Source organism: Chelonus insularis, unplaced genomic scaffold, assembly GCF_013357705.1.
Source record: "Chelonus insularis isolate UGA/USDA-ARS -01 unplaced genomic scaffold, ASM1335770v1 contig_321_pilon, whole genome shotgun sequence".
Classification (NCBI taxonomy): domain Eukaryota; kingdom Metazoa; phylum Arthropoda; class Insecta; order Hymenoptera; family Braconidae; genus Chelonus; species Chelonus insularis.
This window is the reverse complement of record NW_023276492.1, coordinates 263174-288031: the sequence shown is the minus strand read 5'-3', so window position 1 is coordinate 288031 and position 24858 is coordinate 263174. Positions and strand designations below refer to the sequence as shown.

The 24858-nt window shown below is 29.8% G+C and overlaps 6 protein-coding genes across 14 annotated transcripts; 3 read left to right on the top strand and 3 right to left on the bottom strand.

The window, feature by feature from the left end:
- Positions 1-144: 144 nt before the first annotated feature.
- ssp5 (short spindle 5) lies at positions 145-5973 on the bottom strand. 2 transcript variants are annotated; one of them, XM_035081169.1, is made up of 11 exons: positions 4860-5973; positions 4488-4783; positions 4257-4402; positions 3767-4177; positions 3456-3684; positions 3271-3396; positions 2120-3157; positions 975-2035; positions 754-880; positions 472-614; positions 145-347 (listed from the first exon to the last, which is right to left on the bottom strand). In XM_035081169.1, the coding sequence occupies exons 4-11, from the start codon at positions 3815-3817 to the stop codon at positions 153-155; spliced, it is 2970 nt and encodes a 989-aa protein (XP_034937060.1). In that variant the 5' UTR covers positions 3818-4177; positions 4257-4402; positions 4488-4783; positions 4860-5973; the 3' UTR covers positions 145-152. The 2 variants fall into 2 exon arrangements, with proteins under 2 accessions (XP_034937060.1, XP_034937059.1); XM_035081168.1 differs by having other exon boundaries at positions 3767-4159.
- Positions 5974-6075: 102 nt separating this feature from the next.
- Positions 6076-10831, bottom strand: LOC118065732 (mitoferrin-1). 6 transcript variants are annotated; one of them, XM_035081210.1, is made up of 7 exons: positions 10590-10831; positions 10327-10377; positions 9980-10158; positions 8051-8330; positions 7724-7948; positions 7395-7605; positions 6076-6889 (listed from the first exon to the last, which is right to left on the bottom strand). In XM_035081210.1, exons 3-7 carry the CDS (start codon positions 10094-10096, stop codon positions 6682-6684), a joined length of 1041 nt encoding a protein of 346 aa, XP_034937101.1. In that variant the 5' UTR covers positions 10097-10158; positions 10327-10377; positions 10590-10831; the 3' UTR covers positions 6076-6681. The 6 variants fall into 6 exon arrangements, with proteins under 6 accessions (XP_034937101.1, XP_034937103.1, XP_034937100.1 ...); XM_035081212.1 differs by adding an exon at positions 9383-9890 and having other exon boundaries at positions 9980-10831; XM_035081209.1 differs by having other exon boundaries at positions 10327-10831.
- Positions 10832-11227: 396 nt separating this feature from the next.
- Pi3K68D (phosphatidylinositol-4-phosphate 3-kinase catalytic subunit Pi3K68D) lies at positions 11228-21172 on the top strand. Of its 3 annotated transcripts, none has more exons than XM_035081156.1 (11): positions 11228-11455; positions 11802-12055; positions 12254-12695; positions 12806-12850; positions 13137-15689; positions 15775-16607; positions 17382-17538; positions 18090-18325; positions 18412-18612; positions 19755-19951; positions 20078-21172. In XM_035081156.1, the coding sequence occupies exons 2-11, from the start codon at positions 11802-11804 to the stop codon at positions 20497-20499; spliced, it is 5340 nt and encodes a 1779-aa protein (XP_034937047.1). In that variant the 5' UTR covers positions 11228-11455; the 3' UTR covers positions 20500-21172. The 3 variants fall into 3 exon arrangements, with proteins under 3 accessions (XP_034937047.1, XP_034937046.1, XP_034937048.1); XM_035081155.1 differs by having other exon boundaries at positions 11228-11684; XM_035081157.1 differs by lacking the exon at positions 12806-12850 and having other exon boundaries at positions 11228-11684.
- LOC118065699 (uncharacterized) lies at positions 18594-19419 on the bottom strand. Its single transcript, XM_035081158.1, has one exon. It carries the CDS (start codon positions 19264-19266, stop codon positions 18715-18717), a length of 552 nt encoding a protein of 183 aa, XP_034937049.1. The 5' UTR covers positions 19267-19419; the 3' UTR covers positions 18594-18714.
- Positions 21173-22015: 843 nt separating the features above from the next.
- On the top strand, positions 22016-23180 carry LOC118065754 (homocysteine S-methyltransferase-like). Its single transcript, XM_035081238.1, has one exon. It carries the CDS (start codon positions 22051-22053, stop codon positions 23038-23040), a length of 990 nt encoding a protein of 329 aa, XP_034937129.1. The 5' UTR covers positions 22016-22050; the 3' UTR covers positions 23041-23180.
- Positions 23181-23209: 29 nt separating this feature from the next.
- On the top strand, positions 23210-24845 carry LOC118065756 (homocysteine S-methyltransferase YbgG-like). The gene has a single exon (XM_035081239.1). The coding sequence runs from the start codon at positions 23656-23658 to the stop codon at positions 24625-24627; it is 972 nt and encodes a 323-aa protein (XP_034937130.1). The 5' UTR covers positions 23210-23655; the 3' UTR covers positions 24628-24845.
- The last annotated feature ends 13 nt before the right edge of the window (positions 24846-24858 follow it).

The following is a 24858-nucleotide window of genomic DNA, read 5'->3' as shown; positions in this document are numbered from 1 at the left end:
TTTTTATTACTTACTGTAAGAATGAAATCTTTTTTGATTTGATTCTTGAATTAAATATGAATATCTCTAAAGACTAATTAAAATTATATTTATATGGAGATCATTGTATATATTATTTTATTGTTTAACTAATTAGTAAATTAGTTAATTGATCAAGAAGAAGGATTAAAACCATATGGTCTTTTAAGATGACCATCAGCTTCTTTACTAGGTTGATATAAAAAGTAAGCTCGTTTGAAAGCCAAGTTGGGGAATTTTTCAAATTCCATTTGATTCCACATTTCTCGAGCCTTAAGAACTCGCGACTTTCGCACTTTACTGTAGAATAATTTCTTTTTAAGTTCAATCTGCCAAAAAATATTAAATAAGTCAAAAAATGTGCATTACTTAATATTAAATATTTACATTCAATAATTTACTATTTATTATTAAAATTATGTTAGTAATAATGGCCTTAAAATGTATAGCTACCTCTGCTTGTAATTTTTTTATGTTATCATAATTAAAAACTTCATGTCCTTGTTCTTTGATTGTAATCGTTGGCGCAACAATTTTATCTTGCAATTTCGATTCTATTAAATTCCACATTTTTTCATTTTTTTCTAAGAGGTCATCTGAAAAATACATGTCATATGATTATATATCATAATATTGATTGAAAATTTTTATTTCAATTAAGTATTAATTTTTGATTTAATTTTAATTAAACTGAATAAATTAAATATCAATAAACAAAATAATTTATAGAATTACGTTTTTGTTTCTCAGTTAAAAGAAAACCTTCTCGATACATGATCCACATTCTTAACGGTGGGATATTATAACAAACTGGTAATTTAGCTAGTAAAAATCCTTCTTTAGCCATCTTTTGCAAAGCAATCTATACAAATGAGATATTATTAAAAATTTGTTTAATTATAATAAATAAATCAGTTAACTAATCTATTTTAAATAAAAATGGAATAAATTTTTACTTTCATTAAATCAGTTAAACTCTTTTTACTGAAATCATAAAACATTTCTTCTTTTTCTATTCTACTTTCTTCTCTCGATGTTCTCAGTTGTTGTACTTCTTCATGATTTATCTCAGTGTTTGTCTCTTCGATTGGTTCAGCTACATTTCTTTTCTTGACCTTTCGAATGCGATGTCTCTGATACTTTTTTTTAACTTGAGAATCTTTAGTATTGACTATTTTATTCTTTCTTGAACTATCTTTTCCCTCTTGATCATTAAATGATTGATCTGATAAATTCAATTGTCGAACTTTTTCAAATAGCTCTTCAATATCTTTTCTAAATGGTTGATCTATTATTTCTCTCCATTTATTAACATCAAAGCGAAATCTTGGCTTAACAATTGGTTTAGTTTCAATTGGTTTAGGTTTCGGAATAAATTGTGTAACAGACCAATGATGATGAGGTCGATTAGGAGAAATTGAAATATCTGATAAATCTGATTCACTTGATTCTGGAGTTATTGTTTTCGGAGTTTGCATTGTTACTTCTGATAAAACATATTTTTCCATTAAACATTCATTATTAATTTCATCATCACTATTATTTTTATCATTGGGATTCTCAACAATAGCACTGATTGCAAATCTTATTTTATCTTTATATTCCTTAATTTGAGATTTTTTCGAAACTTTAGGTTTACCTAACATTTTTTCTCTATCAATATCATCCATAAGTTTTTTTAACGGATGAATTACTTCAGGAACTTGAACTTCTAGTTTTTCAACATCTTTTTTTTCTTCTACAAAAAATCTTTGAGTACAGGTTTGATGATCAATGGGTTTTAAAGTTCGCATTTCTCTATTTTCTCTATCTTTACAAGCTTTTTCAAAATCTCGAAAAATTTTATTCCCAGCAATATCATCAGAACATTTATTGCAGTGAGATAGTTTATTTTCTTTATATTTTTCTGCAATACAAACTCCGTTTTCTGAACAATGAAATTCATCTTTATCTTTTTCATTAGATTCTAATTCATGTTGACTACAGGAACACGATGGAACATTCTTTATCACAGGATCTATATTTAAATAATTATAATCATTCTTAGTTTGATTAAATCAAAAACTTAAAATTTTTAAAAAATCATCTTTCAAATACTTACCTAGATGTTTGATTTTTTTAGGAATATGCAGAGTCTCTTTGACGACACTAGATATCAAATAATTAATTTTCCCTTTCTCATCAACTGTTATTCCACTAATTATGTTCTTCTTTATTATTTTATCCTGAGATGGAATGATTTGTGGTAAATTTGTCCATGAATCTGGCAAACTTTCTGGTGGTGAGTTTAATACTAAAGAACCAACCATTTTTGTCTTATCATTTTCATCCATAACTACAGAATCAAGTAATAAATATGGAGTTTTTGATGTATGTTTTTCAATCAAAGCCTTTCGAACTTGTCTACAAGCACAGCAATCATCACACAAATCAGAGTTATAAATATTTCTAACTACTTCTCGGACATTTGTTAACATACAGTTTGCTTTTTTTTCTAGACTTCTATAATCATGGTCAATATCATTAAACCATTCTTGCCATTTTAATGATAAATTCTCTCGCCCATACAAATTCTTATTTGAAACACTTTTAGATTTATTTGAACCAATAATTACATTTTTGTCAATATTTTCATCCTCAATCATTACTTTTGATATGCTGATAATTTCTTCAAAATTATCAACTTCTTTTTCATGGTCTTTTTTATCATCTAAAAGGTCTTCTTTATTTTCTGACACTCTATTGTCTTCCAATCGTTCATCTATGGTCAGAGATTTTTCTAATTCTTCATTCTCTTCAAGCTTTTCTTCTTTATCTACAAGCTTATTTTCTGTAATTGGAACTGGAGCTAAAACATTGCTTTTAAAATTTTTTTTCGAATCGCGAGATGTTTTCCTTTGATAATCCCTCTTGAATTTTTTTTTAACATACGATTTAGCAAGATTATTTTCTAGTAAATCTTCTTGTTTTTCCAGTAAATAAGCAGGTGGTAAAATGATTTGAGGCTTAGCGATTGTACTACACTTTTCTCTCCATTTCTGCAATTCTTTTCTATATTGCCTCCAATCTGGGCGTTCAAATAAGGGTTCTAAATATGGAGATTTAGCAGGTTTTCGAACAGAAACTTTAGGATACAATGCTGTAATAACATGATTTATGTAATATGATTATTTGAGAATCTACTATTCAGAAAAAAGCCATCAATAAAAAGCAATGATGTATTCTATTGAATAACAAAAAAATGATAATTACGTTTAGGAGGAAACTTGGCATCTTTTCTAAATGGTAATCTTTTATGCAATTCATTTATCGTCTCAGGAAGTTTCAAGAATGATATCGCTGATAAAACAAGTCTCTCATTACAATCATAAACACTTTCTGGAATAATTTGTAGATCAACAAATGATGTCAACGTTATTTAAAAAATTCAAACTAACTATATCCTTCATCTTCAAAGTAATTTCCAGTAATATACCGATAAATTTCACTTAAAAAGAGCGCTGGATCAAGCTGAGCTGATTTATGTAAACTTTTGATTTTGCTTGATGGTATTCTGACGAATGTTGAAGTTATTCCTATATCACGTAATATTTTTTGAGTTCTTTCTGATACATGCTCTTGATAATCACATTTTATTACTTCTCTTAAAGCCAAGACTTGCTGCATCTAAAATACATACAATAAAAATTTAAAATAATCGTTCAGATTTTTTGATAAAAATGTTAAGAACTTTTTCATGTACATTTACCTGAGGAATTGACAATTCTTGATACCATCTAGGAACTTTAAAGCTTTGCATTTTTTTATTATTTCACTAAAATTTCATGTCTACATGATGTGTAAAAGGCTAAAAATTATGTTACTATTGAATAATATTCAACTGTTAATTTTAAAATAAAATAAAGTGCCAAAGAATTGTTATGAATCATCGTAACATTTCAAATGTGTTGCTTGAATTTTTCTGTCTAAGTCTGAATCACGATTTAAACTAGAAGCATTTTTTCTGTAAAAGCTATCTTGGATAATTAATTTTCTACCGAGTTTGGTCGGCGGGACTCTTGGGAAATCTTTTAAACGCCAACCATACTCCCAATTAGTACATTCAGTAGAGTAAAATCGATCTTCAGGTTTTAGTTCATGCCTAGAAGATTAATTAACACTTTAACTTACTTTTATTTTAACCATAATAAATATTAAAAATAACTTTTAATATAAAAATAAAACGAATTTTTTTTTACCTTCTTTTTAAATAATTTTTTCGTGCTTCATGATTGTCTGATCCTGTTTTATAAAGAATTTCGAGAACAGAAGGATCAACAGGATACATATAACTGGTATCAAACTTTTCTGTAGATGTACTTGGTTTTTTTTCTTCTTTTAGTGGCTGAAAAAAATTATATAATAAGATGTTTTAAAAAAATTATTACTTCTTAGTTCTATTTACATATCATTCAAATAAAAATATTTACTTTTCTTTCTGGTTCATCAATTTTCCACTGCTTATGATATTCTTTAAGCTGTTTAAGTTTATTTCTTACAACATCTCCAACATGATCTTTCTCTAAATTGTCCAATAATCGCTGCCGATTTTTTATAAACCATCTCATTCTAATTTTATTTTCATTTTCACAAATTTCTGTATTTATTCTCTGCCAACTGACATCATACATTCCAGAATTTTCAGTCATTATTAGTTTATATGAAGTTTTTGCACCAAAAATTTAGATTAGACTTCTAGAGTAATTTAAAAAATATATCTGAAGTTCTGCAAGATTGATAAGAAACAATGAAAGATTTTAATTTCATAATCTATACAATGATTTATTAATTATTTTATTTACACTATTGATACATTTGGAGGTTTATCAAATGCCCTCCGTGCCGTTTTCAATAAGATACTTAAATATATCTTATCCTGAAGCTACTGATGATGACTGGAGTAAAGATAAAAGCATGCACTATTTACATAATGTTACAATAAAACTTGACGCAATTTTTTATAGATCAGATGTATGACGTATTATTCAGTTGACGTTCTTCAACACTGGAGGACTATTTTAAATATAGTATTTATTAATAAATGATTAAAACAAAAAAATAAACACACTAAAGAGTAAAAATGAGAAAAAAATAAATAATTAAATGGCGTAATTGTTTGTGTAATCTTTTTTGTGATATTAATTGTTTCAGAGTTAATATCAAATAAAGATAACACTTAATTGTCACAGCCATAGGAAGAAGTATTATATTCATAGAGCATTGACAATTGATTTTTTATCTTTACAAATATTGACTTGATACAAAACTTTATACATTTGCTTTAAAAAGGTGTTTATATAAATACATTTTTTCTTTGTTTATAGTAATGTTAAGTTTATTAACACTGGAATCATTAAACTATTTCTAGCAAAAAATTTTTCAACCTCATCATTGAACAAATGTGTAGAAATTGTTGCATCAAACCATTTAACAAATTTTTATCTCTCTAATTAATTCATAATTGAATATTTATTTTTTGCATATAAAATTCATAATTTGTATCTAGCGTATTCTTATATGCTAATTAGCATTAATATATCACAAAATTGACATCATTGATGGAAGTATATTTTATTATTATAAATACTGGGTTCTTAATTTGTCCAATACTTTACTGAAGTATGGAAATATTGCATTTTAATGGTAATATCTCATTTGATTTTACAATTTTATTAGTGTATGAAATGTGCTTCAATAAGTAATAATACTACGGTATACGTATATGTTTAAAGATTAAATATGATGGTTTTTGTAGATTTGCCCTCCAGTGTCTTCACGTATTCAAATTTATGGTTTATATTCATTTCAATTTTTAAATGAAATTCAATTGAATCAGTCTTCAGATTTTAACAGAATGATAATATTTACCTCCAATTTTTTCTGATTTCATGAAATTAAATTTAATTTTTATGTAACTTTTTTACATAAATCAGTCTAGTACGAAAAGCTAATAAAAATATTATTTTATTAGTACTAAATTTTCTTTCATTATCTTAAACGAAATTCAATTGAATGTACTTTTAAATTTTATTAAACAAAAATAACACCTAAATATTTTATAGATTTATAGAAATAAATAACGCAATAAAGAAAAAAGGGGCTTGCTATGAAGCTCAAGTCACAATTTCTAATAAATATTTACACCTTTTCAAATTAAAGAATCGTAATTTAAATGTTCTTTTTTGCAAAGTAAGAAATCGAATCACTTTTATGTTAATGGCAAGTAATATTAACATACATATTTTGCACTCGCAATAACCTGAAATTCACTTTTAATTGAGTAGAGCAGTGAATATACCATTTTTGTCGAATTATTTATTACCGCTATTTCTATTATCACTGTGTTACTAATATCAAAGTGCGTTTTTTTCAATAAAATAAGATATTGAACAAATCAAAAAAATTGTCAGATATTTTTTTTCCAAATAATGAGGTAGTGCCTGCACTTGATTCCTCATCAAACTCTTCTATTATCACTCAATAAATATCCTTTTTTTCGTCCTTATTACCAAAAAATTGTTTGCATGTCATTTACAATCAATATCCGATAATTCTTAACAAAATATTTATCATTAATAAACTCTCGAAATATAAAAGTTAACTGAATTTAAAACTTCTACATGTCTAACTTTGTGTTACTTCAAGTAGCACAGATCCAGGTGATTTGTTATTGAATAATGTCGTTCCTCGAAAGCTGCTGCTATCACTGACAGCTCTCGATGTCGACAATTGCGATAGACTGGATGAGCTTATACTAGTGCTCCCTTCAACATCTGCATTGAAACACAAATCGTCTTGTCTGCGTGCCAGAATATATTTGAAGAATTCATACCTACAAGAAAAATACTATCAATCATGTCATAATGATGAGAAAAAAAAATTAAATCGTGACCTAAATAATTTCTTCATCAGCCATGACATATCTTTAGGTAATTGGACAATTTATTTTTCTGCTATTTTCGAAATGTTTTATAAGATTGATAAAGTTGATAGAAATATGATAAGAATAATGTTTAAACTTGAATTCTTATCAACTCTATCAATTTTTTTTTCTAGTTTCATATAATAGATAATTGAATTTATCTGTTATTTTTTATTGATTATAAAGTTTTTTTTAGAGCATAATAAAGTTGAGTTACCTAATTGAGCCAATATTTATAATGACATACGGTTATGAATGAAATTAATGTTTATTATTGTAAAAACGAAAAATTACTTTTATAATTTTTTCTTACTTTTATGCTTATTTTTTTTCGTGTCTAATGTTATTAATCATTTCTTCTACCGCAAACAAAGTTAGAAATAACTAATAAAGTTAAATTTATAATTACACTTACGTGGACCAGCAAATTGCGGTAGCAGGCATCTGATAAATGATTCGTGCATTGAGACCACGAAAGTATCCTTGAATACCAGCAAACCTATAAACGGTTTTAAAAGCATGAACCATCCCCTGAATCTGAACTCCGCCTTGTTGCGTGTTCAAGACGGTTTTACAAACATCTAGAGGCGTAGTTACAGCTGCTGCTACTGCTCCTGCCATTCCTCCTATTATTTAATAATTAATTAGACTGCGAATCAATTCATAACATTGATTTTAATCATTCCGCGGTGACATTGAATTCCGTCATGCTTTTTTATATTTTATTTAAACTGATTCACTCACCCGCAACCATATGAGCTGTTGGGTTATATTGGTGATCTGGGTTCAATACTGTTTGTCCAAATTCATAAGCGATAAAATGTATACTTTGAAATGGTACATTCATAGCTAATTGAGTTGTATAGCTACGATAAAATGCAAAAACTCCTTCTGTTTTATATATATGATGAATACAGTTCAGTACGTTTGTATATGGAGAATTATACATTTGTAATCGTTGTTTAACAACTGAAAAAATCAAAAAAATATTTGTTATATTCAGTTACAGATTTTATTTAAAATTGAATGATAATTGAAATAGATGGTTGAATAAAAGTGAAATGAATTTACCTTCTGCAGGGTTCATAACACCATCATGAAGTAATGTCGCCACGCAACCAGCTGCTCCATAGACTAGATGATTCACTTGTGAGGTTGTTTTTGCAATCATTCGATTTTTTAGAAACTCGTAACATGAAAAGTATAAAGCATGAGCTGGTCCAGCTCCAACAACCATTGCACCCATTCCTCTTATTGGTCTGAACACTCCTTCATCACGTATCATTTTTCGAAAAATGGTGAAAATTGATCTCTTTACTCCTGGTTCTGGATTCAACATTTGCAGCCTTGTCTATAAATTATACATTAATTATTGACAGAGAAAAAAACAATTATTTTGGTAAAAATAATCATGAATTAAATTTCTGTAAACCAGAAGACTAAAAATTATAGGAATAACTTTTACATACATTATGACGAAATATTTAAATCAAGAATGGAAATGAATTAAATTTTCCTAAGTAAAGATTGATTGAATAGAACTAACAAGAATTATGAAAAATAAATTAATGTGATATAATATCGTTCGTATTTCAGCAGTTTAATTTTATAAAATTATATGCTGTTATTGATTATTACAGTATTTTCTGCAATTTTTAATTTGCGTGACTTAGCAAAATGGTAATAAAAATTATCTGCTTGGATAATTTCTGTAGAAAAACTACTGTCAATTTAGTTGTAAAAATGGACATACTTTAATTATTTAAAACAAGTCAAAAATATAAATTGAATCATCCTTGTTATATGGAGAAGAATGAACATAAAAGCTTGAACTTTGCGGGGAAGTTTTAGATCACATGTATCATAAATAGAACCCGTAGCACCGGCTAGTTTAGACTGTGTTATGTAATCTGCATCGAAATACGTTCTTTTCAAGAAAATATAAGTTTTAAAAAATATTGCTTGTTATGTTGTTTATACGACTGGCTTTAAAAATTATTAAAAGACCATTCAGGAAGTTGGACATTTATGTCTATTCATCCACTCGTTCACTTATTATATACAATTGAACTCGCACACGTATAAAAGCTTCATCTACATTGATAAGTCCTCTCAATTTTCGACTACAATTATTGGTCCACTTTGGTCTCATTCAAGCTTTCACGTTCAATGATACTGCTAGTGAAATGATAATTATTAAGTTTTTCTAAGCATTATATAATCCATATGTGCACAAGAATTGGAAGTAAATAGCCCATTTCAAAAAGAAGGATTTATCAAGAATTACATCCAGTTGAATTGAACTTAAATGAGAACAAAAAACTTTCCAAATACTCAATTGACTGTTGATGTCGTTAGCTAATTGTGAAAGAGTTAAAAATAATAAAAAATGATAAAATTTACGACAAAAAAATGGACAAAAGTTGGAGAAAAACCAGCATTTGAAATAGTGTTACTATTTCTCGAAAGTCTGATGGAATATACTAACTATCAACATGATGTAAAGTTGAGGAAAATAAATTCTCGCAATTGAAAAACGTCAGTAAGTTATTTATAAGATTATTATCGACAACAATCAAATAGTTTTTGCTTCTCTCAATAGGATATTTTATAAAAAAAAGAATAAAAGATAATAACAACATCATTTATAATAGAAGATTATAGATGAATAGGTAACAGAAAACTCTATCAACATTTGTATGAACAACACTTGTAATATAATTCGTCACACGGTTGAACATATCAATGATTTCTGAGAAATAAAAAGCGTTCCATGAGGAAAAAACGTGAAGACTATTTCTTTCAAGACTTTGATAGTGATTAATTTAAATTAAGTCGGGGAATATTGGAGGAAAAAGAATCCTTTTACTCATGTTTATTAGAATCATCCACATGGTCTGTCAGCAACTTCCTAAAAGAAATGAACTTAAAGATTAAGCGAATAAATTATGGAGGTTATGTGAAAAAAATAAAAAGCGCTTGAGAAATATAAATAACTACCTTGACACTATCAACTGGATACATGATGCAGTGCTCCATAATTCCAGCAAAGGCACCGGCAGTCATGTTTACGCCAACAGACGTCGTTGGTAATGATTCGTAATCTTCAATGTCCATGTTCTCCCAAGGGTTAACTCAGGAAGACAGGTGGAATAAAAAAAACTTACCGGGATCACACCCTGATCATCAGAAAAGTTTTTTAGGTTGTTTAGCTTTTCGAAGCTTGAAAAATTAGCCCGCAAATTTAGAAACAATTTTTTTATTAAGTTATCGTAAAAGATTTGTCGGTTTTTTTTATTTCACGATTTTCGTAACACTTTTTAGAGTTGATTGCAATTATTACTTACGACAGACGATTATCTACAATTAAACACTTCTTTCATGCGGCACACATTTAACTGCAAAAGAAAGAGTTATCTCAACGTTTATGTATGATGATAACAACTAGTACTGAAGTAAGTAATGTTCGTAATCAAACATGTGATCGTACTGGTCACAGATACCACATTGAAATTGAACCGAAAGCAAATTTATTCGCTACTTTACATCGCGAAAGGTACCCCCGCAAAATAGCAGTTGTACAATATTCACACACATTGCATTTCCTCACCTTTTTTATCCCCTCCCATGCATTGCATGCGACAAATGAAAGTTGTAAGTTTTTTAAGTAATTAAACGATGACACTTCAAATGATTCAAGTGCATTGATAACCCAAAAAATTACTTTAGTCATATATTATCCCAAATTCAATAATGATGTCGCAAAATAAAAATTTTGCAAATTTAATTTAATTCGCAGTAATTAAAGGTTATAACCAATAAACAAGCAATACGCATGCGTTTTTCAGAAAACCACGTGGTTATTTTCTGATGCACTGAAGATAGAAAAATATATGTTGAAAAAATGGCGGGAGGTGTTGCGAGTATCGAGTTTGGAGTAATCGATTAAGTCAACTCATATGCATGATTGTTTACATGGATTTTTTTTTTATTTTCTCAATATTTCATTATTGATTGTAAAACCCATGAATTAAATATAAAGGCAATAACTATTATATTTATCAATTGGTAGGTACTTATCGATGTTCTATTGATAGTACAAAAAAAATCAATTGGCTAATGAAAAATGTATATTGTTGTGTATAGGTATAGTTAGTAATGGGATATCAAATGACCAAGCATTTGAAGCCTACTTCACACCGCTCACAAGTCTCAAGAATGTATACATATATAGGTTGTAACCAGTTATGGAGACTGTGGGAGACTCTTTGAGAGTAGTACTCTGTGCGTGCATACACATTTTCATTTTCACATTTTAAATACACAATTACACACATAAGCATCGAGGATGTCACGGTGATGTCACGGCTAAGCTGTTTGTTCGGAAGTAACGGTGTTCATCCGCAGATTTAACATCCATATTTGCACATCATGTGTTTATTGATGTTGAATTAATAACACATCAATAATGCTAGGGTAAGAGAACATCAGTTTCACCGAAGTTGTAGAGTGAAAACAATCTTCGGACTCGAGACTATTCGCGTTCCTGTAGCTCTACTGTTTTTAAACAAGTACATTGACACAGAGGACCTTTAAATTCTTTGTTGTGACGCAAGCAGTGCTTCATAAAATTTTATGGCAACACTTGTGATTGAATTAATCAATGGGTTATTCTGTTTATTATTTATAATTTATTGAACGTCACGTGAGTTTATTTCCGTTTATTTTCAAAAATTGGAATATTTTTTGTACAATAGTGATTTTTATTTTGGAGCCTTCATTTTGGAGTATTTCTTTAAAACTCATTGATTGTTTTGTCTAGATGTCAAACTACAGAAAGAACGATAGTACTCGGAGAGAAGCTGCCATTGACTATGACAGGCAGTTTCAAGAAGATTTGGAAAGAGCACAAGCTCTTAGCTTGGAGAGTTTGGCCTTGGAAAAATTTAAAATGCAAAAGCAATTAGAATGTTCTCGTTTTAAGCAAAGGACTTTTACTCCTACGTCACAACAGAATAGTAATTCTAGCTGTAGTAATACTTCTGAAGTTGATAGCTCAACTCAACCAGCTGAAAGGTAATTGATTCATTCATTAATCGAGTTTTTTATGATATTTGATAACATTTAACTTATATTTCATATATTCTATGAAATCAGTTTCAATATTTATAACATAAATTAGAATTCTACGAATGATTATTCATTTTTATTCAAGCTAAAATAAAAAACTATTTTTAACAAAATAATGTCATTTGTCTAATATTGACGTTTTAGATTTCAATTAAGAAGTAGACCAAGGCCTGGAGCAACTCATCCTAAAAATTCAATAATTGCTCCCCCTCCAATACCTTCAAGGCGAAATTCTACGACAACAGTAAATTCTACGTCCTCAAATACTGCAGATTTAATCAATTTTACAAGCCCAGTCAAACCAGAAACAAGAATCAATGAATACTGCAGCATTTCCAATGCAACAACTCCCCAACTTCCTATTGAACCCAGATGGGATACACATCCGGCATTACTTAAAAAATCATCAAAGGTAGCAAGAAGTAATAGCTCAGTATCTACGTATCAAAATCGTCATTTTCGATATCATTCACCAACACCGGGACAAGCTTCTACAGCACCTTGTACTCCTGGAACTCCAGGAATTAGTCCTGTTATGCCGCGAGCTGAAAGTGTGAATACACATGTTTCTGACGGAATTCCTCAGGTTTGTTTCAAGTTTTTTCTTCTATTCCGGAATTATTACTTTATACATTACGAATATTTATTAACTTTAATTTAAAAAACCTTTTTTTTTTCTTTAATCTTATATTCCAGCCAGTTTGGAATTTCTTAACTTTTAGAAACTGTTACTTCTCTCAGGTATTTTGGTTTAAAAGTTATAAGTGTAGCTCTATTTCCATCCACCAGTTTCCACTTACCGTTATTTCATCTTCTTGTTAGATCATTAACTCTTTTGTGTTTCCTACGTTTTCAACTACTTCATTCATGCTATTATGCAATTTTTTATCTCTCTAATCTCTTTGAGTAGATAATTCATGTTTATGTATATCACTAATTAAACCATAGAGCATTAACATATTTGATTTGATTTCAATAACATCATAACATTCAAATATTAATATTGATTGTTATTTATTTTTTTTAGATCCCACCGCTTCCACTTAATTATAGACCTCCATCATCAGGATCAACATCATCAATGCCATTATTTCTTACAGACGATAGGCAACTTAACGTATTGAAAATAATAGAAAAGAAGCCAAATAACAATTTAATTGATCTGAATACTTTTGAAAACAACGAAGATAAAACAAATGTTCGTGTGAGTGTATTAGAGGCCTTCGATCCTTTACTAATAAAGACTGAAGAATTTAACAAAGAAATTACAATTCCTGAGAATCGTGAAAAGGATCAAGAAAGTCAAATGGATGGATCTGTTTATGATCCGTTTGATCCTTTTGATTATATGTATAGTACGAATGAAAGTGTCAACTCTGATCCAGTTTACGCTGCAGTGGAAAAAACGGTCAAATCACCAGCCGTTTCTCCGGCAGCTCCTCCACCTCTTCCTCCAAGAAATTCTTCGGCTTGGAATACTATTGAACGACGAAGAACATCATTAGATCGACGACAAAAAAGACAAACACGTCTTTATGAGAATGTTACAGTAGTAAAAACAAGAGCATCGTTACACGATTGTGATTTAATAGCTTTCCACAAGATGGTTAAAGCGGTGAGAAGTGATTTTCCATTTAATAATCCTAATACTAATGTAGGTCTCATTATTAGTCCGATGATGGAAAATCTTTATCCAGAAGGAACAAGTATTAAGTTAGTCGTTCATCCTCAATTATCAGGTAGCGATGACTCCATTCCGTCCATATCTTTCACCTGTGTCGTGAACTGTAGTGTTGAACATGTGATTTTAAATGTTGCTTGTTCATTAGAAGAAGAAGATACAGTAGATGTTGAAAAATATTGCCTAAGAGTATGGGGATTAGCTGAATACCTTGCTCCAAATACTACGTTAGCACAGTATGAATACATTCATCAGTGTATAAAATTAGAAAAGGACATCGAATTAGCTATAATAACTAGAAATCAAATAAAAAGGTCTATAGCAAGAACTCTTCAAGATGACAATCGAGATCAGGATCTGAAGCTTGCAGATATATTACCTAATGAGCCTTTGCAACCAATTTCTTATGATGCCTTAGTTATTCTTTTAGAAACTGTTGAAAAAGAAATGGAGAGAATTGAGACAACTGCTATTCAGTTGGTCACGACTGATAGTTCTAGTCTTTTACCACAACTTCAACCTAGAGGAGTTGTTCAAGCAGTCAAGGCAGTATGTGCATTGATGGGAAGTATTGAAACATATGAAATTACCGAAGCTGTAGACAATTTTGTCAACGCCTGCTGCCAATTTTTACCCCAAGTTCATACAGCTAATATTGAATGTAAAAAACCAGAAGTACTCCATGAAGATGGAGATTATTCTGTAGTCGTTTTAAGGACCAAATTTCCAGAAGTTTTAGCATCTCACTGTAATAAAATTCGTGATGCAGTTCAAGATCTTGTAGAGACTTATTGTCACGCATTTCGAGTTGATTTTCAATTACAATCTAGAGGAGATTATCCAATAAATACTTTAGTTTCTTCAGAAGTTTTTGATACTGTTCTCGTAAGAGTTGGTGCTGTTCATAGACTTCCAAACTCATGGAAACATGATGATTACATTGTTGCTGCTCAGATATTTCATGGAACACGGCCTGTTGGGAATCCAGTACTCTCTGAACCGATGACTCTTAATGTTAATTTCTATTCAAGGATCCTTTTCAATACGTGGTTAGAGTTTCGAGGCATCAGCGTATGTCAGGTGCCTCGTGAAGCGAGACTGGTACTCGTCATTTATGGCCGGACGTTACAACCTACTGACCACGAAGCGAATTCCTCGAGCGAAGGATCAATGCAGAAGGAAGAGTTAGGCTGGGGTGCTATTCAATTATTTGATTATGATGGAGTTATGAGTCAAGGAAGTTTTTTCTTGTCACTTTGGCCAGCTGTTGCTGATAAAAGACTTGGTCCTGCACCAGCTCCTGGTATCCACCCATATGGTGATACAAATCCAATCATTGGATTGGAACTTCCTGACTATGGGGGTCGTGTTCTATTTCCTACTGAATTACGAGACCATGATGTAGAGTCATTAGATATCAACCTATTAGATCAAAATACAAAAGAGCTGCTCATTGATATATGTCAACAAGACACCTTCTCTAGACCTCCAATTGATGAGAGAGAAATTCTTTGGGAAAAACGTCATTATCTTCATGATATTCCTGAAGCTTTACCAAAGGTTTTATTAGCAGCTCACAGTTGGGATTGGGCATGTCTTCCAGATCTTCATGCATCTTTAAGAGTCTGGAGCCCGTTGCCACCTGTTCAAGCTCTTCAATTACTCCTTCCTTGTTTTCCGGATATCAAGGTTCGAGAAATGGCTGTTGGTTGGATTCGAGAGCTCAGTAATGATGAGCTTATTGATTATCTTCCACAGTTACTTCAAGCTTTAAAACATGAAACATATGAAGCTTCACCTTTAGCTAAATTTTTGATTGAAAGAGCTTTATTGTCACCTAGAGTTGCTCATCATGTTTATTGGCTTTTAACTCAAGCACTCCCTGGTCAAAGTCCTCAGGTATACTCAACGATATTTTATTTAAAAAAATCATACATCAGTTTGAAAAATGTGATAATAACAATTTTTTAATTTTATCTTGTAGAATTCAGCAGAATCATCGCCGGAAGATGACAAAAGTATGAGTTTTGCTCGTTACCAAAGAAGACTTCAATTGATGCTACGTGCTCTGTTAGCAGTCATTGGAGAAGCATTGAGAAATAGTTTTCTTACTCAACAATTATTAGTGAAAAACCTTAATGAAGTAGCCGAGAATATTAAAGTCACGAAGGAATCATTAAGACTGGAAGCATTGAAGGTGGGATTACAAAACATTCATTGCCAATTGGCAGAAGATGAAGGAACGTGTCTTCCACTTTCTCCCAGTAGACAAGCATTTGGAATTAATATTCAAACATGCTCTTATTTTCCTTCATTTACTCTGCCTCTGAAGATTAGTTTTATTGGTTGTGATAATGTTATAAGTCCAGCGATTTTCAAGGTCGGTGATGATCTTCAACAAGATATGTTAACAATTCAGATGGTAAGAATTATGGATAAATTATGGTTAAAAGAAGGATTAGACTTAAAAATGGTGACTTTTGCTTGTGTACCAACGGGAAATAAACGAGGTATGATCGAAATGGTAACAGATGCTGAAACTTTACGGAAAATTCAAGTAGAATTTGGACTCACAGGATCTTTTAAAGATCGGCCTATTGCTGAATGGCTCGCTAAGCATAATCCATCAGAACTCGAGTATGAAAGAGCAGTTGAAAACTTTACAGCATCATGTGCTGGATATAGTGTAGCGACTTATATTTTGGGAATTTGTGATAGACACAACGATAATATAATGCTGAAAACGTCTGGGCATTTGTTTCATATTGATTTTGGCAAGTTCTTAGGCGATGCTCAAATGTTTGGAAACTTCAAAAGGTACGATAATGAACTTTAATTCTTAGAATAAATTAAATTTATTTTTTCTTTATTATTTTAATTATATCCATTTCATTTAAACCTTAAAGAATTTTAATTTATTTACTTAGAAAAATTACAAAGGTATATTTCTATTCATGAATTACTTTTTTAGTGATTAAAAAAACCATTAGTGAGATTAAAAAGAACACTAGTAAAACAAAGCATAATATCTAATATATATTTAATAAATTTATTAGAAAAATAAGTAGAATTATAACATTCATGATAAATATTTATAAATGGAGCATTTACGTAATCACTCCCCTACTGGCTTCTAAATTATTTTTTAAAACTTACTAGTATTAGTTAGATTCAAAGTTATCATTATTTTATCAATATTATCTATATTATTTAGATCAATATTACTTTTTTGAAAGCTTGAACGAAAAACCATTTATGAAAAAAGTATTGTTTTAACGAACCTTAGATAAGTCTCTACTAATTTTGAATTTTCCCAATTTAAACGAACTGATAAACCTATTCTGTGATGTTATTTTATCATATCGAATAAGTAATAAAACAATGCTCAACATTGATCTATTTACTTTATCAAATAATATTTAATTATAAAGAAAAAAATGCTAGAAAGCTTGTTATGTATATCTTGACATGTAGAAAATATTAATTATTTATTTTATATATTTCTCAATTATCTATTATTCACGAGTCATTTTAATATATTGGATTTAAATAACAGACTTATATGATAACAAAAATATTATATTTTTTCAGAGACCGAACACCATTTGTATTAACATCAGACATGGCATATGTTATTAATGGAGGTGATAAGCCATCTGCAAAATTCCATAACTTTGTTGATTTATGCTGTCAAGCCTTTAATATTGTCCGGAAGCATGGAAATCTCATTTTACATTTGTTTGGTTTGGTAATTATGAAATAATCTTATTTCAGTATAATATTACTTTATCTGAAACTCTTAAATTAGCTCAGTTCAGAGAATTTTTTGTTATTATTAACAATTTTTCTCAAGTTTAATTGTTATCACATGTGACTGTTTTGAAAAAATATCAAACCACAACGGAAGAACACATCCTGTATTCTTATCGAAAGGTCCACTACTATCTTCATAAACAACGGAGTAGAGTTTTAATTAGTCTTTTTTTCCGGGGTTGAGAATCTCACGGCTAGTAGCAATAGTGGATCAGTTAAAGAGTGGTGGCCAGTAACAAATTAGAATAAAACGAATATAGTTATTTTTTAAGACCATTTATTTATTTATTGTTTCCTCTATTTTTGATTTTCGCAATTTTTTAAAGTACCGCGAAGAAGCTACGGTTAAAAATGGAGCATTTACTTCGAGTAAAAATGCAAGAAATGTCGGAAAAAAATTATCACATATTTGAACAAAAACTTAGTGATATTGAAATTAAGGAGTCATTAAATAGATTAAAAATGAATCACTATACTAATGTACAGATGACTAGTTCGGGTATCCCTGGAGTGACAATGGATGCTGTAAGTTACGTTCAAAAAGCTCTTCTCCCTGAACAAACAAATCCTGAGGCTGCTGCTACTTTTGCAAGGATGATTGAAAGTTCTTTGAAAAGTTGGTTCACACAGTTTAACTTTTTCCTTCACAATTTGGCGCAATTGAGATTTACTGGTGATCATAATGACGGAGAACTTCTTTCATTTATTCCACGCACTTATACGTGAGTTTTTAATTAATTATCATTATTTATATTAGATTATTATATTTAAATTGTTATCATTACTGAAATATTTGTGTTCTTTACAGGATGCAGCAAGAAGGACAATTAACAAGTGTCCTAGTCTATGGATACCAAAAACGTTACGATCCAGAAAAGTATTATATGTATATTTTGAAAATCCAAAGAAAGGGCCAAGCTGATCCAACTTATCTCTTTCGATCGTATAAAGAATTCTGTGAATTTTATCAGAAGCTTTGTATACATTTCCCTCTTGCCAAAGTTGCCAGGTATAATCTTATAGTTATTCTCATTTACCATATAACATTTTTACTTTATCAATAAGTAATTTCGGTGAACTGTTTCAAAGTAACAATATTCGTTAAATAATTTTATATTTCAATGTCACTTTCTCTAAAACTTCTTACTACTCCGGGTTTCAAAAAATCGTCATCATTATCACCATTCGTAAATGCTGGTTGAGGTAATGGAGCTCTACCCTTTTTCTTTCGTATTCCTGGTTTCTTCATTGTATCAGTTGAGTGTTCCGAGGAATGATTTATCTTCAACAAATCGATTGAATTTCTTGGCAAATGATTATTCGTCTGATGAGTTACTTCCAATGTATTATTTTGTCTATCATGACTGGTATTGTTTAACTCTTTACCAAAATCATGGGAATGAGTTCTATTATCAACTTGTCTTGATAATAATGATGCCATAGGGTTTTGTGGTGATCGAAGAACTGGTACTGAAGGTGGAGACACTGGAATAGCTTTTGGCCTATATATATTTCCATTATCAGATTCACTTTTATTTGTTAGAGATGATGAATTCATTTCATCAAACTCAAATTGAGAAAATTTACGATAAGAACCCGGCAGCTCTGATGAATTTATTGATTGCTTGATCCTTAACTGTTTTCGAAACCACTTTAAACCCATTTTATAAACTTTTATCAACTTAATTATTTTTATATATCAATAAATCAGTAGTAACTAACTCGTAAGGTCTAAAAGAAATGATTTTGAATTATTTCCAATTCACAGTCAATTGTCTTTAATTGTTCACTATCGTCTTCTCCAACGTTTCTATAAAATTTAATACATTTAATGACTATCTGTTCTCTTATCGATAATAAATTTATTAAAGCCTTATAATCTTTTAATATGGTGACTGAGTCATACAAGTATCATCATGAATTATCAGTTTATAATTCTCTATCTAGTTTACGAGGCGATTTCTACAGATTAGGGTCATAATGGATATGCTGGAATGAATATAATATATTACCTTGAACAAATGATTTTATACCATTATTTATTTTATATTTTTATTTTATATTAAATATACTATTCGTTCTAATAATTGAAAAAAAATTCGACTAACATAAGTAAAAGGGTAATAATATTTTTTTTTATGTTTGTTTTAGTTTACCCAGTGGTATAAGTGTAGGGAGATCAAATATCAAACAAGTAGCCGATAAAAGGAGAGCAGATATCGAAAAATTTTTGCTGAGTTTATTTGATATGGCTCCAGAAATATCACAAAGTGATCTCGTTTATACATTTTTCCATCCTTTACTTAGAGATCAAAAAAATACTGATATTCATCTGCGTAAAGTTAAAGGTATTGTTAGATTTGGAAAATATGAACGACTTTATATAAATTTTTGGAATGACTAAATTCTTTGAATGCATTAGTAAAATAACCAACGGTGTTAAAGCTTTTTTTATTTAAATCGTATTTTTTCAGTTGGAAACTGGTGGGCAGAGAAACGAGTAAGAGAAAATGTTCAATGTGGGCAAATAAAATTATCACTTCACTACACTCGAGGAACACTTTCAGTAATGATACATCATGCTCGAGGACTACCAAAAGTTGCTAATGCTCAAGAACCCAATACATATGTCAAAGTGTACCTAAAACCTGATCCCACAAAAGCTACTAAACGGAAAACTAAAGTAGTTAAGAAAAACTGTCACCCCTCGTTCATGGAGATGTTGGAATATCGAATGCCTTTAGAAGTAATTAAAGAACGAACGTTAGAAGCTACGATCTGGAATCATGATACTCTTCAGGAAAATGAATTTCTGGGTGGTATATGCTTGCCACTTGGTAATGTAGATTTAAAGAATGAAACTATTGAGTGGTTTCCATTAGGAAGTATTCGATAATCAATTTCCCACGCGCACAGTTCGGAATAAAATTTTTTAATAATAACACTATAAAGACAATTACCACTTTCTGATTGATAAATTTTCCACGCATATCAACAATTGTTTTTATTTTTCTTTTACTGATAGAGAGGTATTTTTTGTACATTAATCATGGCAGGATAACTGAATTTTTACCATTTACAGGAAATATATTTTCAAATGAATTTATTAAGAAAAAACTAATAATGATAGAATCAAATAGAAATTTCAGAGGATGCGGGAAATTTATGAATTAGTGTAATTTATAGCTTAGATAATTTTAATAAATGAATTTTCACGATAGATCCAGCAGTTTTTTATATAATTCTGAATAACATTTACACTGTTTTTTATAATATAGTCTATGTAAATTAACTAAAAAATAATTGTGAGCCAAAGGAGAACTTGAATAGATGAAAGTGGTTACATTTTAAGAACTAGGAAGTAAATAGTTAATGAATATTTTTACAATTAAGTTTTTCGATCTTTTATTTTTACAATAAAAATTGTGCACTTTATCAACTCTTGTAATTATCATAATAATGATTAGAACTATTATTATTATTATTGTTTATAAAATGAAGAATCTGTGCTAATAAATAGATTGGAATTTGTCGTGTAAATTTGTGATGAAATGGTTTACGCGTTTTATTCTATGTCAATTACGAATAATTTAAATGTATATAAGTATAATATTCATATTCTTATTATTATTATTATTATTATTATTATTATTATTATTATTATTATTATTATTATTATTATTATTATTATTATTATCCGCATCCTAAAAATAGTATACGATATTTTGAAGAATTTTATACATTTTTAAAAAGATCAGTTTTTTTTGTCAACAGTTATCATATAGTGCATTTTTATTAAATTATGTAAACTATGGATTATACCAAGATAAATGTGATTTTTTGAGTGTGAAGATATTGAATATCTGATAATTAAATTGAAATATAATAAAATATTTTATAAATAAGAAACTCTATCATTTATTTCAATTTTTTAATCTTAACATTTTATAAAAATTAATTAATTAATTAATTAATAATGTATTATAACAAAGTTCATTTTTACAAAGAATTTACACTTTACTACAATTAAAATTTATTAATGAAAATATTATTGAAAATTAATGAACTATAAATTGTCCGATTTAATTTATTTTTTATCAATCAAAAAGTCTGGGTGAATATAAGTAATCATTCAAATTTATCAATGTTTTGACGTCGCCAGAAGCTTGAGTTCATTAACACAAATTGTTTTTAAGGTAAACTTAGTCAGTCTTGCAAAAAAAAAAAATTACTTCTTGTTTTAATGATAAATTTCTTATCATATTCATAAAACATCTTGTCTTTTTCCATCAACAGAGCGGGATATATATTATATGTGCTATGTCAATCATGAACTTTGGAGTCTTGTTATTATTCGTTCAAGGTTGTTTTAGTGTTAAAAAAATTGAAATATAAAATATAAAAATCGTTCGTGAGCTTTCAGTCGTGTTAAAGCTATAGTCGTAGTATGTCGTCAATCACTATATTGGACGGTGGATTTTCCACACAACTTTCGACACATGTGGGTGATAAAATTGATGGCCATCCATTGTGGACAGCTCGATTTCTTGCTAGTGATCCAAAAGCAATTTTCCAAACACATCTAGACTTCCTTCGTGCTGGAGCAGATATTATTGAAACAAATACCTATCAAGCATCAATCGATGGATTTGTTCAATACCTTGGACTTGACAAGTTTGAAAGTCTTGAACTAATCTCTAAAGCTGTGGATTTAGCGAAAGAAGCAACAAAAGTTTACCTTGCAGAAATAAAAGATAAGACGGGAATTCCAAATAAAAATCCTCTCATTGCTGGTTCTTGTGGTCCTTATGGAGCTTCACTTCATGATGGTTCAGAATACACGGGTGAATACGCTTCAAGTATCTCTAAAGAATTTTTAAAAGCCTGGCACAGACCAAGAATTGAAGTTCTTATCAATGCTGGAGTAGATATACTGGCATTAGAGACTATTCCATGTGAGATAGAAGCTGAAGCTCTTGTCGAACTCATTAAAGAATATCCAAATATAAAAGCTTGGCTTTCATTTTCTTGTAAAACTGATGGGATGAGCATTGTTGACGGCAGTAACTTCCAAAGTGTTGCGCTCAAGTGTTACAAAAATTCTACACCTGGACAATTAATTGCTGTCGGTGTGAATTGTCTAGCCCCTACTGCTGTGACTTCATTGATACAAAATTTTAATAAAATGGGAGAAATTTCAGTGCCTCTCATAGTGTATCCTAACAGCGGAGAAGTTTATACGGTCGCTGAAGGATGGAAACAAAGAGGATCTGAACCACCATTGGAGAACTTCATTGATGAATGGCTAAATTATGGAGTCAAATTCATTGGAGGTTGCTGTAGAACTTATGCTCATGATGTTCGAAAAATTCTCTTTGAAGTGAGGAATTGGGAAAAAAAGAAATCGGACGGAATTCCTTGTTGTTGTGGTGAATGAGCGTTCACAATCTTCTTCTTATTTTATTTGCAGTATTTATAATTTATGCGATTAATCAATCAAATACTGTAACTATTTTTACATTTATTTGTTAAATTATAAAAAACATACAGTTATTTTCGATAGACAAGAATAGTATATTATGAAAGGTTTTAATTTTTATTTAAAAACTATTCAAATTTCGATTATATAGTTTTGATTTCAACAGGAATTTGAATTTTAGTTTATGCTTTTACATAATGTTACGATTGCCACTTCCAATTTTAAACACTTTTAATTATAAAAAATTAGCTTGTTTACATTTTCAAACGATGTAAAATTTCTTCCTACAGGGGGCAACAAAATCAAATTTATGTTCCAAACGATACATGTTAAATTCTTCACGTTCGCATTCATATACGCAGTAAAAATATTGCGTCATAAAATACTATGTAACGGCGTATTGCGAATATGATAACAAATTACATCTATACATATGTGTGCGTACATATATAATAACAGTTATTAATACATTTTAACAAACAAACGAAATCAACTGAAGTTTACAAAACGATAAATTTAATACTTAAAAACATTTCGCTTGATCATTTGTTGTTAAATCTATAAATTCGTATCATGACTAAAGTTAGTGTATTGGACGGCAGTTTTTCAACTCAAGTATCTAAGCACGTTGGTAAAAGTGCTGATGGTGATCCTCTGTGGACAGCACGATTCCTGGTAACCAATCCGGATGCAGTTCGTGACACTCATTTAGATTTTCTGCGAGCAGGAAGTGACATTATTGAAACAAATACATATCAAGCATCAGTTGATGGATTTTGCAAATATCTTAATGTGACAAAAGCTGAAAGTCTTGAATTAATTCAAAATGCTGTGAACTTGGCAAAACAAGCTGTAGAAATATATAAAAAAGAAAACAAAGATAATGATGATGTTGTAAACATTAATCCACAAATTGCCGGTTCTTGCGGACCGTACGGAGCTGTTCTTCATGACGCATCTGAATATACAGGTTCATATGGTAAAAGTGTATCAAAAGAATTTCTTAAAGACTGGCATAGAGTTCGAATGGAAACTTTAATCAAAGCTGGAGTTGACCTTCTGGCTATTGAAACAATCCCATGTGCTGAAGAAGCTGAAACTTTAGTTGAGCTGCTGAAAGAATTTCCAAATACCAAAGCTTGGCTTTCTTTTTCATGTTCCACTGATGGATCTACAATTGTAGATGGAACTGACTTTGCAGAAATCGCTAAAAAATGTTACAATAAAACTTCACCAGGACAACTTGTAGCTGTAGGAGTCAATTGCCTTTCTCCACAAATTGTATCTTCATATTTATCAAAGATTAATCCAAACAAATCAGAAAAACTTCCTCTAGTGGTGTATCCCAATAGTGGAGAAGTCTACTCTCCTGATCAAGGCTGGAAAGATGGGAAACATTTCGATGTTGAAAAATGTATTCATGAATGGTTGGGTTTAGGAGTTCAATACATCGGAGGTTGCTGCAGAACAAGTGATGAAGAAATTGCAAAAATACGTTCTCAAGTTGATTCATGGAAATCTCAAGAAAAGGAAACTACTGTTTGATATGTTCATTATCAATAAGTTTTATATATTATATCATCAAGCATGTGACATTTCTAAATTTATATTCAAACGTTTGTTTTAGTTATTTAATTATATTCAGATTGAAAAATTTCAATTTTTTTAAGAGTTTCTAAAACAAGAATTCAATTTAGTAAAAGTTTGTACGTAATTTTAAGATTAAATAAGTATCTATTTTAATAAAAAAAATTTTTTTTAAAATAATCCATTTAT